Below are 15649 nucleotides of genomic sequence, written 5' to 3'. Positions count from 1 at the left end.
TCCCCCCTCCTTTTTTTTAGTCATCACATTTTTAACATCTTGCTAAGCACTGGTGGTACACAAATATTGTCATGTCCTAAAAGTGGTACAATCTGTGAAAAGGTGGAAAAGCCCTGGCATAGACTATAGAGCTCTGAACGCAGTATGTGTGGAAAACATGTACCCCCTCCCACTCATGAAAGATATGCTAGCCCATCTTTCAAAAGGGAAAATATTCTCCAAACTGGACTTGTGTGAGGCATACTACTGGGTCAGGATTAAGGAGGGGGATGAATGGAAGACTGTTTTTAACTGCCTACTAGGCTGTTTTCAAGTCAAGGTGCTCCCATTTGGACTCAAGGACCCCCTGTTGCCTTTATGCAGCTGATAAATGAAGTACTCCATGAGCACCTGTACAAGGAGGGTCTGAGTGTAGCTTGACGACATATTTATACAGAAACAAAAGCCGAACATGTGAAATTGGTCAGAGCAGTCCTGAACAAAGTCCAGGTTGCTAAACTGCATGCTAAAATCTCAAAATGTGAATTCCACAAAGAAAAGATTGACTATTTGGGCTACCACATCTCCCACAAATGGGTAGAAATGGATCCAGAGAAAGTGTGGTGTTAGAGTGGGCAACCCCAGGAAGCAGATATAAAGCTTCCTCAGCTTTGCAAACTTTTACAGACAGTTCATCCCTTCCTTTGCACAAATCCCTCTCCCCCTCACCAACTTACTAAGGGTGAAGGGGTGGACAAATTGAAGCCTAGTCAACCACTAAAATGGACTATGGAATGCCAAGCGGTGTTCAAAAAACTAAAGAGACTTTTTTCTGCTGAACTGGTGTTGAGACATCCAGACCCTAAAAGCCTTTCGTAATTCAGACTGATGCAAGCAATGTAGTTATAGGGATGGTGCTACTCCAAGAGAATGACCAAGGCCAGCTGCAGCCTGGTACCTACACATTGCAAAAATTGACAGACAGAACAACATTGGGAGTGTGGGAAAAGGAAGCCTATGCAGTCAGGTGGGCCCTTCTCTCCTGGCAGCACCTCCTGGAAGGGAACAAAATCCCATTTCAAGGTTGGACTGATCATAAAAATCTAGAAGCCCTGAAGACCCTGAGGAAATTGTCCCCAAAACAGCTGCAGTGGGCCCAGTATTTTCAACGTTTAAATTTTACCCTCCGCTACCTACTGGGGGAAAAGAATTTTTTAGCTGACGCTTTGTTGAGACTGCCCCAGTATAACAGTACCCCCAAAAAATTGTCAAGCCCTTGTTCCCAGCAAAACAGATGGCAGAGCACAAACACAAGCAGCCCAACCACTAGAAACTCCACTACCCTTGCGTTCAAGCAGGCCCTGGAGAAACATGAGTGGTTTCTGAGCCATAAGAATCTTTGCTCCATGTGAGAGGGATTAGCCTGGTTTGGGCAGGAAGTTGTACATCCCCGCCAGTCAGACTATGCAAACCTGCCATGATTCAAAACTTGCAGGGCACTTTGGATTTGTAAAAACCCTGCACCTTTTAAAGAGGCAGTTTTGGTGGCCATCCCTAAAGAAGGACATTGAAAACTATGTGGCTAGCTGTCCCATCTATGCAGCAATCAAGTGGAGCAAGGGAAAACCTGTGCCTCCTGCAACTGGTTGCTGATCCTTCAGCATTCTGGAGAGAGGTTTCTATGGATTTTATTGTAGAGCTGCCAGAAAATGCGGGAAACATATTTATCTGGGTTGTGATGGACTGTTCCCCAAACAGGTCCACTTCATCTCATGCCAGAAGATCCCCACAGCAAAAACCCTGGCGAAGCTGTTCCTCCATCACATCTATTGCTTACATGGGGCCCCACGTCGGATAATTTCAGATAGGGAGGTCCAATTCACTTCTAAGTTCTGGAGAGTTTTCCTGGACCTTTTGGGGATGGATCAGGTCCTGAGTTCCAGTCATCATCCTCAAATGAATATGGGGACAGAACAAACGAACTCAGTTCTAGAACAATACCTAAGATGCTTTATTAATTATCAACAAGATAACTGGACTGACCTCTTGCCTTTTGCAGAGGTTGCTTATAACAATGCTGTATACACTAGCACTGGCTTCACCCCTTTCAGAATGGCCACAGAGCAAGATTTTAACACAATGCCTGAGCTACCAGCCGAAGAGCCCACCATTCGTTTGTTGAAGGATTGACCAGTTGAAAAATACATGGCCAGTCATTTGCAAAGCCAGAGATGAAGCCAGAGCAGCCTACAAGCCACAAGCAGACAAGAAAAGAGTGGAACCTAAATTGTTCTGCGTTGGAGGCCGAGTCTTTCTATATACTCATTATCTCCAGTCCCTACAAACCTCTAAAAAGTTAGGCCCAAAATTTGTGGGACCTTTCTCCATCACACGTATTATAAAACCCTGTTATGGTAGAGCTAGAGCTACTGAAAACATTAAGACAGGTCCACCCTGTGTTCCATTGCAGTCTTCTAAAACCTGAAGAAACCTCGTCTTTATGGCCAGTAGGCCCCTCAAAGCTGCAACCCCTCATGGTTGAAGGTGAACAACATTTTGAAATTAAAGAGATCCTTGATTCTCGTAAATACCATGGAATAACACAATATCTCATAGTATGGAAGGACCTTCCCGATTCCCAAAATGAGTGGGTTCACAAGAAACATTTTAGAGCCCCTAGATTGTTCTATGTTCTTTACCCTTTTATTGTTTTGCTCTGCTCCAGGTGGATTTCTCCTTCTTTTAGGGGGGCAATATGTCAGATCCATATAGATCTCTATCGGGACTCTGCCATTGTGAGGGGACAGGAACCCTTTGGAGCTCTTCTGTATTGTGCTTAGCTTTGCTTTGTTTACTCAGTTCGCTTTGATGTATCTTTCTGGGGAATGTAATGGGGGGAGGGAATTGCCCAAGGCCATCTGCTCCACTTCACCCGGAAGAGATGCCTGGGAAACATCTTATCATTGTCTCTGTCCAGAGTTCTTACAATGTTTTAACACCTCTGGATTGGCTCCTATGGACTGGGCAGTTGGGAGGGGTTTTAAACTTTGGTGTGTAACTTAGTGAATTTGTGTGGGCTTGTCAGATTCTGCCTGCCTTCTCTTGCTTTCACTAACTCTCAATAAAAGTTCCTGTTGAAATGATGCTAATTTCAGGAGTTCTGCTTTCTTGAGAGATTCATCTGAGGCAGGGCCTTACAGGGGCAGCATGTCAGGTGCCTCAAATCCCTATTGGGATGCTACCATTTGTTGGGAGGGGGGAATCTTTGAGCTCTCTGTGATGTGTTTCTTTTGCTTTGTTCTTCTGCTATTTTGATGTATCTTTTTGGGTGTGAAAGAGGGAGGGATGAGCCTGGGGCCATTTCCCTTATCTCTACTCTGGTGAGAAGAGAATGCAACACCTGGGAACAGCTTTTTATCGTTCTCTCAGCCTCCAGTTCCCACAACAACTTCACACCTTTGGATTGGTTGGAAATGGACTGAGCAGTTGAGTATCTGGGAGGAGTATTGAAGAGAGGGGTTGAAAGTAACATTTTCATGCGGGAATATTCAAATCTTGCCTTGTCTCTCTGCTTTCTCTATCTTCCAATAAAAGTTCCTTTTGAAACAATGCCAGTTTCAAGTGTTCTGATTTCTTGGTAGAACTAGCTGAGGCAGGACCTTACACTTCAGTACAAACTACTTTTAGTCCTGTCTTCCTGAGCAATAGCAAATTACCTGTTCCAACTTTCACTTATTTGATGAGTGCCATCATCTCTCTCTCTCTTTAATTTAATTTTATCCAACTTTAAGCACCATCAGATGTTTCCTTTTACAAATTAAATTCTTTTTTATTTTTTTAATAAACATTTTATTGATTTTCTATATTCACAAACAAGTGCTCAATAAACAATGTGATGACCGAGTCCATTAATAATTCGGTGATATATATAAGTTTTTCCAACTAAGTCCAGTACAACCTCTCTTCTTCTGATAATAACAATTTTTTCTCATTAAGCAAATACAATTCTTATTATTGTTAGTAAACATACAATTGCATATCAACATTTATTACATTTTTCTAATAATATCAATAATATCAGCTTAAAATATCTTTCCTAGCCAAAGCATATCTTAACTACATTTGCATTCAATTGCCATATATTTAATCCATATCCTATTTTTCCTTTTTTTTCCAATTTTAGTTTCCCATCCATGTTCAAAGTATCCAATCATTTATAATTTCAAAACAAGTATTTGGGGCAACCAAAACAATCCCTTATTCAAAGTTCTTAACATATTCTTATTTCCCTTTTCATACAAATAATATTCTGATTACAAATCCTAACTATCTAGTTATGATAATATTTATATTTCTAGCAATCTAGCAAGAAGTATGCTACTTCTTTCTTTGATTATTGTGTTTCCTTCTATGTGTGACATACCTCCATTCATCTTCCTCCAAAGGTTTGTCAGTAGGGTCAAATCCTCTGGGTGCTATTTGTTCGTTATTTGGTTCGGTTTGGACAGAGTTTTCTTTTGTGTGTTGGGGTTTGGCTAGAGTTGCCTCTAAGCCCCTTACTTTTTCCTTCAGTAGTTTATATAGTTTACATCTAATGCATGCATAGTTTGGCTGTTCTTTGGGCATAAGCACATACATGGAACATGTATCGCATACCACAGTAGTATCAATCACCTGATTTGTTTGTTGTTTGAAAATCCCTCTTTTGGGTTGGTGGATGTGCTTTGCTGTTAGCCTTGTTTCTAGCTTCTCTGTTCTAGATAATTATACCTTTTTTTCCTATCATTTTTCTGCCTGTTTGTGTTTGTTTGTTTTTTTTTTTGCCTTGTTATTTAGGTATAGGTAAAAGTATGTGGCGGTATGCCCTTTGGTTTTAAAGGAAAAAAATGCAGTTTATATTGAAGTTAAAAATTGATGTTAGGATAGGGCTATTTAACAAAGGGAAGGACTGCTTTCTCCTCAACAAGGGGTTTGTTTTTAACTTTCTGCTCTCTGCATAAAAAGTCTTCCCTATCCTTCCTTTTCTTAATTTGCTCCTTTTCTTAATTTGCTCCTTGTTTATCTCTATCCTCTCCACCTTGCATTTTTGACTGCCTTCCTGTACTCAGAAGGTCTTTCTAATTGCCCCTCGTTGCCTCCAGCCATTGCTCTTCTGAAGTCTCTTCTGTGTTCAGCTAGTTTTTCTGTGCTGTGATCGTCTAATAACTGGTCTTTCTGAGTTGGGAAGGTTTGCTAATTGATTTTTCTCTGCTGAGAAGGTTTAATAGCTGGGTTTTCTCCACTGGGCCTTCCTACCAACTGCCTGCATCCGCCGCTCTGCCGTTCTGTCTCCGGCTGTTGCTCCGTCTCCGATGTTCAGCCAGGTTCTCTCAAGCTGTCATCGGGTCCTCCCCTGCTCTGCTCTGCCGCCTCTGTCGTGCTGCCTCATTGTCGCCTGCAGGCCTTCCAGTCAAGCTCCGGTAGCACTTGGTCTGCTGCTATCTGTAGGCCCTGGTCTACTGCTGTCCGTAGCACCTGGTCTACTGTGCTTCAGCATTCCACCAGCCCCACCAACATCTCTGCGGCCACGTGGCTCCCGTTTGCTGGTCCATCACTTCCTTCAGCAAACAGAGCTACCTGGATGGTTCACAATAAGCTTTCATCTTCTCTCCCAGGCTGGCTCTCCTCCCTGCTCCACTCTCTCACCAGCTTTCCTGTTTCTCCTCTCTGCTGGTGATTGCGCTGCCCTCAGTCGACTTTCCTCTCTGCCCCACAGCTGATTCTCCTTTCTGCTCCACAGATCTTTCTCCTCCTTTTCTCTTCTCCAGTCTTTTTTATTTTTCTGACTTATCTTTCCCTCTTTCCCTCTCCTCCTCCTAGTTTAAGATAACTTCGTTTAATAGAAACTTTTCTTCTTCTTTAATACTAGAGACCAAAACTGAGGATGACTCAGAGGTCAGGGAGACCTGCCTTGAGACCACTACACCCACTGCGGGCTCTTCTTTCCTTTTTTACAAAGACCCCAACTTTATAAACCTAGTGCCATGTAGCTTGTCTGCCAGCCAACTTCACAATGGTCAGCATTAGGGTGGTTTGTTTTACAACATCTTAACTTCAGCAAAGCTTTGACAAAATATTTAATTAAATTATGACTGGCAAAGTAATTAAATTAGACCAATAAACATTTTTCACTCTTCCGCATTTAGGTATCTTAATCTCTTCTCTTTTCTGTTTTCTTCTGCATTGAAATAGAAATATATGTCTTTCTCTCCTCAGTTGTGACCTCTGTGACCTTTTTCTTAAGCTTAGAAAAAGACCCTTAATTAACACAAATAAAACTTTTCTTTTAAATTTAACAATCATCTTGAGAGGTAGTGATTTTCTGTAGATTACAGAAAGTGAAGAAGGATTATAAACTCTCTCTTCATTTGCATCCCTTTAATTAATCACTTGGTATTTAAATGTAGCATCAAGTTTTCTATTGGTACCAATGAAAACATTTTAAGGGATGAGGTACACACACCTAAGACATCTCTGCGTATAAATCACTGCAACTAAGTAAAAAGAAAATAAATTGACTTTCTATGGCAGGGGTGTCAAACTGCCAGCCCGCGGGGTGGACGCGTCAACCGGAAGCCGCACCCACCCCATTGCAGGCAATGGCAAAATAGTCCCGATACATCTCACAATGTCATGTGATGGCATGGGATCACAGATGTGTGAAAATATCCTCAGTTTATTAGATCTAATCCAGTTGGTTATCATTTTCAAGCACTGGTATAGACTATTTACGGTCTTGTCTAAATTTAAGAAACTTAGAAGGACAAAGGAAGAGAGAGAAATCTGATGTCATCTATGTAACATTGATGACAAATATCACATTTCTAGTCAGCTCTCTGGCCTGGTCTGAGCATATTAATTGGGATTTTAACTGTTTTTTAATTGGGGTTTTATAGCAAGGTTTATATAATTCTTTTTAATTGATTTTAAGTTTTGTACTGTTGTATCTGTTTTTTAAATAACCTTGTGAACCGCCCTGAGTCCTACGGGAGAAGGGCGGTATATAAATTGAATAAATAAATAAATGAATAAATAAATAAATTTTAATGGTTTCATGGAGATTCTAAACAGCACATTTGCCTGACAACAAAGTAGAACTACTATGAGATGAAGCGACATCTTAGCACTACCCACTGAAATCACTGAAAAATTGTTTGTCCAATATCTGTCTAGGATAGCCCTTCCAAAAGGATATCTTGGTTTATGCTATCAATAGCTGATGAGAAATCAGTAAGAAGAGAATCAGAAAGTCCACCCCCTCCATTTTTTCTCTTTTTCCCCATGACTTTGAGCTGTCTATGTATCCATAGTGTGTTACAGCTCTGAGTAAATAATTAGCAAATATTGCTAAAAGCAGTAGCACTTTTTTTCCTGGAACAATGTGATACTACTTTTCATGAAGACTGCTGAGTCCCATGCCTCAGTCATAAACATATATTTGAGTAACCTAGCTATTTATAATTTCTCTATTTGAGAACAACAAGCCGTTCAGTACCATAGCAGCTGCTCTTGCTTTGTCAACAGCAACTGTCAACGCCACAGTGACCTTTCTCTAGCAGAATATGATTACAAACGTTTAGGTACAAGCTCTTATTATCAAGATGTGAAGCTGTATTATACCTAGTTAGTACTGATCTATTGAATCAACAAGAGTCTATTTTCCATTCTTGGATAGTAAAAGACTTGTTTCACCCTTCCCCGCGGGTATTAATTTTTTGTACCGTAAAAATTGTCCATATATTTCTCCATGCTATGTCCTAATTTATCTCTTATCCCTGATAAACATGCTTTCTCAGAAATTTTTAATGGAGAATTTTGTCCAAACTTTTTAGTAATCCATATTGACCTTGAACTTGAACTTTTTCTTAACTTGATGCCTTTCTAGGGTGTTCAATTATAACTTCTCCCAGAAGAACGAAGCTGAAGTCACCAGCCTGAGGATGACGGATGAGATTTCGTTGAAACGTTGCCCTGATACCTCCAATTCTACGTGGGGAAAAAACCCGAATGACCAAAGATCTACACACACACACACACACACACATACTGTATATATACATACATAGCAAGACAGGTATTGCCCTATGCTCCAAATGTTATTCCTCTATAAAAAGGGTACACAACTGTGTTTGCCGTAGAGTCACATTCACCAATTGTATCAAACGTTTCTGATGAGATAGGTAAAGCAGCAGCAATAGAAATACATTCTTTGCGCCATGTTCCCATAGGAGAAAGTGAACCATTGCTACTTTTATTCCAAGATCAAGCTGTAACTCAGACTGAAGAACACTAAAAAACCTTCTCCTCAAGAATGCCTGCAGGTGCACAAATACTACTTTCTGAACCACCATGCCCCCCCAAAAGGGCAGAAGAAAATACGTTCTTGACCACTCTTAAAAGTCTGGTTGCATGATGAATTGAGGATCCTTTGTTTATGATATGAGAAATATAAAAATGATTTATATGAGGTAAATGTTTTAGACACTTAAGGATAATGGATTTTGAGAAAATTTTAATTAATAAGAATGTTCTGAATAGTTTTAAAAGATTAGCTGTAGATTTATTAGATGGAATAATTAAAGATTAAATATTGGTTTGAATATGTTTAAAAAGAATACAAAAATGTTTGGACATAAAGGTATTTTAGCTTAAGAAGTAGTATATTTTCTTTTTTTCTTCCCTTTTCTTTGTTTTCGTTTTAAGATATGAGAAACGTAAAAGTGTTGGGATGGCTTGCATGAGGAAGAAGACTTAAATACTTAAGTGTAATTAACTCTAAGAAAATCTTAACAGGGAAAAATGTCTTTTGAACACTGCCGGGAAAATAAATTTAAATGAGAATTTTAAAAACAGGATCTATGACAAGGTGATTATATATATATGTGTATATATGCATATGTATGTATGTATGTATCTATATCTATATCTATATCTATATCTATATCTATATCTATCTATCTATCTATCTATCTATCTATCTATCTATCTATCTATCTAGGCCAGGGGTGTCAAACTCAATTTCATTGAGGGCCACATCAGCATTGCGGTTGCCCTCAGGGGGCCGGGTGGGTATGGCCAGGGTGGGCGTGGCCTACTGGGTAGGCGTGGCTAGAGTGCGAATGGCCTACTGGGTGGGTGTGGCCAGCTCTACATCGTTCGCATCAAGGGTGCCTATGGGGGCCTGGGCAGCAGAGGGACAGATCTGAGGGTCTCTGGCAGAAGGAGGGTGTCTGGGCCAGGGCCAAGGCAGTGGGGGCCGTTCCCTCACTGTTTCCAGGATGGCTTCACGGGCCGCATGAAACCACTTCGCGGGCCGGATCCGGCCCCCGGGCCTTGTGTTTGACATGTCTGATCTAGGCAATACTAAGGAGGGATCAAAACACCTAGGGAAAGAACTTTAGTCCATTCTTCCCTATTTTCCTTTTTTTAAAAAAAGCTACCCCACCATGTCATTTAAGGTTCACTGGCACCAAATGAACATTTTAAGAGCACCTTTGAGTGAAGGAGGTGGATCTATGTGGATGGGAAGTAAATTTTGTAACTGGTGATACTCCTGGCATAGATGCTTAAAACAACGTTTTTATATTTATATTTACTGTATATATAATAGTAAAGGGGAGAAAACTAAATTTATTATTTTGTTACAGAACTGTAGCACACTGTAAAGAATTTTGCAGTAACTGCATCTCAAAGTGGAGAATGCAAAAATAAATGAATGAATAAATTACTGTACATCATTCTCCTGATAGATTTTTTTTTTGTAATTTGTAGTAGTAGATCTCCAACAGTTTTTATTCCTGATATTTTAAGAGTAGGATAACTGATTTAGAGGCAATGCATTATCTCTAAGTCTCAGTGTTCCTCATTTGCAAAATAAGAAGTATTAATCGGATATTTTAGACTTTTTTCAACTTTGTTTTAATGCTTTCATTTCATGGCATATGAATCGCAAATAAGCCGACCTTTTTTAGTGAGAACACACCTCTGTGATGGGTTTATGGTTCACTATTATATCATGGTTGAAAATGGGTATCTGTATTGTGCAAATGGAGTCCGACAGCTATATTAAAATACTGGTACATTAGTCTTTCAGAAAAAGATGTATATACGTCAGTGTGATATATATGCCACAGAGTCTTTTTCTTCTGAGCCTTTATTTGTATTTAGCTCCAGTTGGCAGAGTCAGTATTCTAGTACAGAGGTCCCTAACCTTTCAGGCACCAGGGACTGGTTCCACGGAGAGAGTTTTTTCCGTGGACTGGAGGATGCGTGGTTTTGTGTGCTGCCTACATCCCACACATGGAGCTTTGCTTGTTTATGCGGACCGGTTGCTGGCTTGCTGCAGCCCAGTACCGGTCCACGGATCGGGGGTGGGGACCTCTGTTCTACTAAACAATCAAAACAGACCACACATGCTTGAAGTTCATTTGTCCATCATTCCACCACTGAATGAATAGAGAATGTGCCCCCAAACCATTCTGATCTCTTGTAACAGCTGCAGATTGTCAGGAAAATTAACAGAGACAGGCAAGCTGTCTTTCAAGAAAGCTTTTCTCCCATTTGTGACCTTTATGTGGAAACTCCCAGATAATCATCTAAGGAACATCAGGATTTCTCACAACACAGCTTTAAAGTTATTATTTTATCAACTGAAATACTGTGGTCTCTCCAGTATTTTAAGCAGTAGAGTGTTTTAGATGCATCCTTTTACAGTTAATTTGTTGAGAAAGAGTAGAAGAACAAAAATGCTATAAAATCTATTAATGCAGAAATATTGGTTAGCCCAAGTCTGTCAAGTAATACATCTGAACTACCTGACAATTTCTTTTGGTGGGCACCCAGGTGTATTCATCGGCTGTACATTTAAGCCTTACTTTCCATCAGCAAACTTCTAAATAAAAAGTCATCTTTAAAAATGTTTTATTTGCCCAAATATAATATTGTATTCGATATTTTACTGTTGACACACTGTTAAATGATATCACTTTCCAGGTTCAAAATTAAGATGAATTATTAATGTTGTTTGACTTAATTAACAGATAGGCCAGATTATACTGATGATTTTCATGCTATAGGTGAAAGTAGTTATAGGCATATTTAATAATGAGAGGACCATGTGCCATTACATTTATTTATTAAAATTATGTCCCACCTTTATTTTTTACAACTAAAATTGTACATAGATCCAGGCACTGCAATTTTTCATCTTGGGTTTGTGCTCAGTTCCCTGAACATATACATATAAATTCATACAGGCACTTGATATATCACACTATGCTTACAGGATTTTTGGAGACTATGCATCAATAATTTTTCTTAAGAAATTATGCATAAAACCTGATAACAGCAGAGGTAGTTGGATCAGAATCCTGTCTCCTTCTTTAGTGAAATAGCTGTTGGTCCTGACTGAAAGCCAACTTTACCAGGAACATAACTTTCAGTGACAAAACAAATCGTTTAAGCATGTTGAAACATTATTAGTTTCCTACAGTGACTTTTTTCAGCATAGTATAAAAATAAAAATAAACTCTGCCTAAAGATTCAAAAACGTTCAACTGTGGCACCACCACCCCATCCTCCAGTCCCTATAGGACCTGGGTATACTCATCTCGAATGATTTATGTTATAAAATTCATTGTAACAGCATTGCTAAAAAAGCACTAAAAGTTGTGAATTTAATTCTATGAATTTTGTGTGTGTGTGTGTAAATTGCTCACTAGAGCTTATAAAACATACATTAGGCCAATCCTAGAATATTGTTCAACTGTTTGGAATCCTTACCATATATCAGATATTAATACAATCAAGCGAGTGCAGAAGTACTTTTCAAGAAAAGTTCTTGCACACCTCTCCATAATAGAATATGTTAATGCTACTAGGCTTGAAATTCTTGGTTTGTTTAGAACTGTGATGCTTGCAGTCAGATTTAGGTATTTCATACAAAATTGTACATAGTAACAACTTACCTGTGAATGATTTCTTTAGTTTTAATCATAATTTAATGCATGCAAACAATCACTTTAAATTTAATGTAAACCACTTTAAACTTGATTGCAAAAAAAATGATTTTTGTAAAAGAGTTGTCAAAGTCTGGAATATCTTACCCGATTCAGTTGTCTCAGCTACTAACTTTCGCAGTTTTAATTCCAACTTAACTTCTGTGGGCCTCACCCCATATTTAAGAGGTCCCTAAGGGGGCATGCGTAAGTGCACTAGCATGCCTATCATCCCTGTCACGTTTTAGTTCTTTCATTTTGTTTGAATTTGTAATTTTTGTTTGATGAATAAATAAACAGACAGACAGACAGACAGACAGACAAAAACTACCAACTCACCTGTCTGTAGATGTCCTCTCTATTGTCTTCATACTTTTGCTGTATGCGCTCCTCCAAGAAGTAGATGCGCAGCTTAAGGCTGAAGTTCTCCTTCTTCAGGTCATTGAGATGCTGAGACAGTGTACGGTATCCATTAGACATGTTTGGGAATCCATGGGGTGAAAGTCTTCTCTCATCCCTTTCACACCAATAACATTGTGAAGCAAAAAAAGGCCAAAGAAATGGCTATACTTGCATATGGGAGGTTTATCACAGAAGTGAACTCAGTGTTTGAATATCAGCTGCACTGTGAAACTAAAAGCCCTACTCAGTGCACAAGGAGCCTAAGAATCACTTGCTTTTTTTATCTCAGGGAAGTATTTAAGAAATTCCTGGCAGAGACTCTCATGGACAAACAGACACATGTACAAGTGGTGTAATCTGAGATAAGGATTGCTCTGTAACTCTGCTGATACTTCACAGCCATCCCACACCAACTGGAGGAGATTAATAAGCCTGAGAGAAATAGAAAACCTGGCAACTAATCTTTCTCTTCAGGACTATAGGCAAATAGCGACTGCAGCAGGTGTTAAGAAGGTAAGACAAAGTACAGCACCATGACAAGACAAGTAGACTAGGAAGAAGCTCCTTAAGTTCCATTTCTGTGGACTAACAAGCATAAAAAAACAGAAAAGACTCAAGCGAATCTCCAAATAAGCCTGTGATTTGGGTTGGCAACCCTGCAAGTGGTGGCTGGTGGTTTAACAAATAATAGAAGCAAAACCCAGAATATGATGGGGCTCTGAGGCTCCAATTCTCTCTTTTGAATTGTCTGCTTGCATTGCTAGTAAGGAGACAGTGTTTTTTTCCAAAATCGAAGTAATGGACAATCCTACTAATTCAAAACAGAAGTAGGAAAAAAATGGAGACACTATTTGGAAGGAAATATAATTTTCATCTCAAGTGGAATTATGGTCATTGAGCTGTTTTCTGGCTCTGACATTAATATGAGCTAAAGTAAAAATCCCTCCCTTAACATGACTGAATTCAAATTATGTTTATGAGGAGTTAAGCATCCAGCACTGAGTAAAAACATTTTCTTTCTCATCCAACTTTCACTCTAATCTGCTGTTACCTGAATGCCATAAATATTATGAATGAGAGTACAATCTTTTACCAATGACCTTGGGCCGGTCACCACTTCTCAGCCCAACTTCCCTGTAGTGGGAAGGAAAATATGAAGAGGAAGTAGAATTAGGTAAGTTTAGCACTTTGAGTTATTTATAAAAATTATAGAGACAGGATAAAAATCTAAAAAATAAAATGTATACATATTTCAGGGTCACTAGAATCCATGACTCCAGTTCAGTAGAATAAATGGGGAAATGGTTTGGGGAAGGTTTTTATTTGTTTTGTTTTGTTTTAAATGAGTGGAATGGTTGAGTATTCATAAAAACTGAGGTGATGTCTCTTCCAGTTTGGATTGGCTCACGTAATCTGACCTATTTCCTAGATTGTTGAAATCCTTATTTGTACAATATTGCAATGGAAACAAGTGACATTTTTCTCACCATCATATAAAACCTAGAAGAAATTTAAAATCTGGATGAGATTAAGGAATCTACTTCCCCCCTCAAAAAAGGCAAATCTATCAAAAACTGGGATCTCTACATTGGCTAAAAAACTAGAAATTCTACGCATAGAACTTTCCTGAAATTCCATGTGTCTTATTTTTGTCCTCCGTTTTTTTTCAGAATGTGATTTTTTAAAAGGTTTATTTTTCCACTCTGAAGATTTATATTGAAATTGATCCTAGACAGAAACTGAGGCAAACTATCACCACTTTTGAAGAATTTTGAATCATTTTGAATTCACCTCCAGATCTCTGTAATCCCATGATATTAACTGTAATCAAGAATAAGTCAATTTATTTCTAACTCAGTCATGGTACATCTGAAACTGCAGTAAAATTGCAGCTATTTAGGTAATACTTATAATTAATGTTTCCACATTTGAGAACTGCTTCACCTGAAATGCCATTATGTGTTGGAGGATCACTTTGATCCTATCTATTCTGCTCAATAAAGATTACATTGGAGGAGAGACTTCCAGTTTGATGTCATGGCATGACAGGCGCAGGAAGACGGGGCTCCATCTTCCGTGTTCAATTTCGCCCTGCTGGGGACCCTAAAAAGGGTCAAAGGTCACTCTGAAGAGGCGACCAAGAAGGAGGGGACCTTTGTTGATTGCGGGAGGGGAGCGGCCCTTCTGTTTTATCCAAGGAAGCCCTCCAAACCGTCAGGGGAAAGACTGACTACATTCATGTGGCCAGCCAGAAGCTGCTGACAACCGAAGAAAATAAGCACTAATGAGCAACTTTCAAGCAACGTGGATGGAACTGGGTGAGACTCTATCCTCTCTTTATGACTTTAAGACTTTTTCCTGGGGAAAAAACACCCAAAGCAAAGAATCTTCCCTGAGAGAGGGAAGGGGAATTTCCACCCCATTTCCTCAGGAAAAGAAAAGTGGTGAATTAATTGCTTGGGGGAAAACAGAAAATTACAAGATTAATTTGGAATCAATACACATATATAACTTTGAAATTTGGGGACTAAAAGTGCTTTTAAGATTTTTTTTCTTTAAAAAAAGAGGCTTAAAAAGCTTGTAGTATAAGTCTGGATGTAAAAAGCTGGAAGACAGCATCAACGACATCTAGTGGTGAACTACAGCACTACAATTTATTATACCTAAAGGAAACTTGGTTTGAAGCCCAGACTCGGATAAGACTCTTATTGTTCTCAAAAACTTTCACTTTTGAAGACTGCAGCTGGGAAAAGGGAAAAAACCCCTCTTGGTCTGTTTATCTGTGTGGCAGAGACAATAAACTATTTTGAAACTGGTCTGCCTGGACCATGAATATAAATACTAACTGACTTTTAGAGCTGTGTCACAGAGCTATCTCCCTGTAGAAGAAACATGCATTATTGATTGAGATGATGGAATATTATGGATTATAAACCTTTGATTGATGAACAATTTTTAATTGCTCTTCTCTCTCTGGACAGAAAGGATATGTTTTTCATTGGACAGAAAAATTTGAAAAAAATTGAATTTTACTTATATTTGCTGAGGAGAGACTTAAGGACAGACTGATAGGACAGCTGGATAATTCAGAATTGAAATGACAATTGACTGAAACTTTTAAAATCCCTAAATAGATTGGACTATAAAGAAAAGATTGGACGCGGTGGCTCAGTGGGTTAGGATGCTGAGCTTGTCGATCAGATGGTCGGCAGTTTGGCAGGTCGAATCCCGAG

At 39.1% G+C, this 15649-nt stretch overlaps 1 protein-coding gene across 1 annotated transcript in view; it reads right to left on the bottom strand.

The window, feature by feature from the left end:
* The window catches only part of PDE4DIP (phosphodiesterase 4D interacting protein), a 116115-nt gene extending 103487 nt beyond the window's left edge, over nucleotides 1–12628 (bottom strand). The window contains exon 1 of the mRNA XM_081323242.1: nucleotides 12354–12628. Coding sequence (XP_081179368.1) covers nucleotides 12354–12494 — 141 coding nt within the window. The 5' untranslated portion in view covers nucleotides 12495–12628. The remainder of the gene's footprint in view (nucleotides 1–12353) is intronic.
* Nucleotides 12629–15649: the final 3021 nt, after the last annotated feature.

Source organism: Vipera berus (assembly GCF_964194415.1).
Source record: "Vipera berus genome assembly, chromosome: 3".
Taxonomy (NCBI): Eukaryota; Metazoa; Chordata; class Lepidosauria; order Squamata; family Viperidae; genus Vipera; species Vipera berus.
This window is presented reverse-complemented; position numbering and strand designations above follow the sequence as displayed.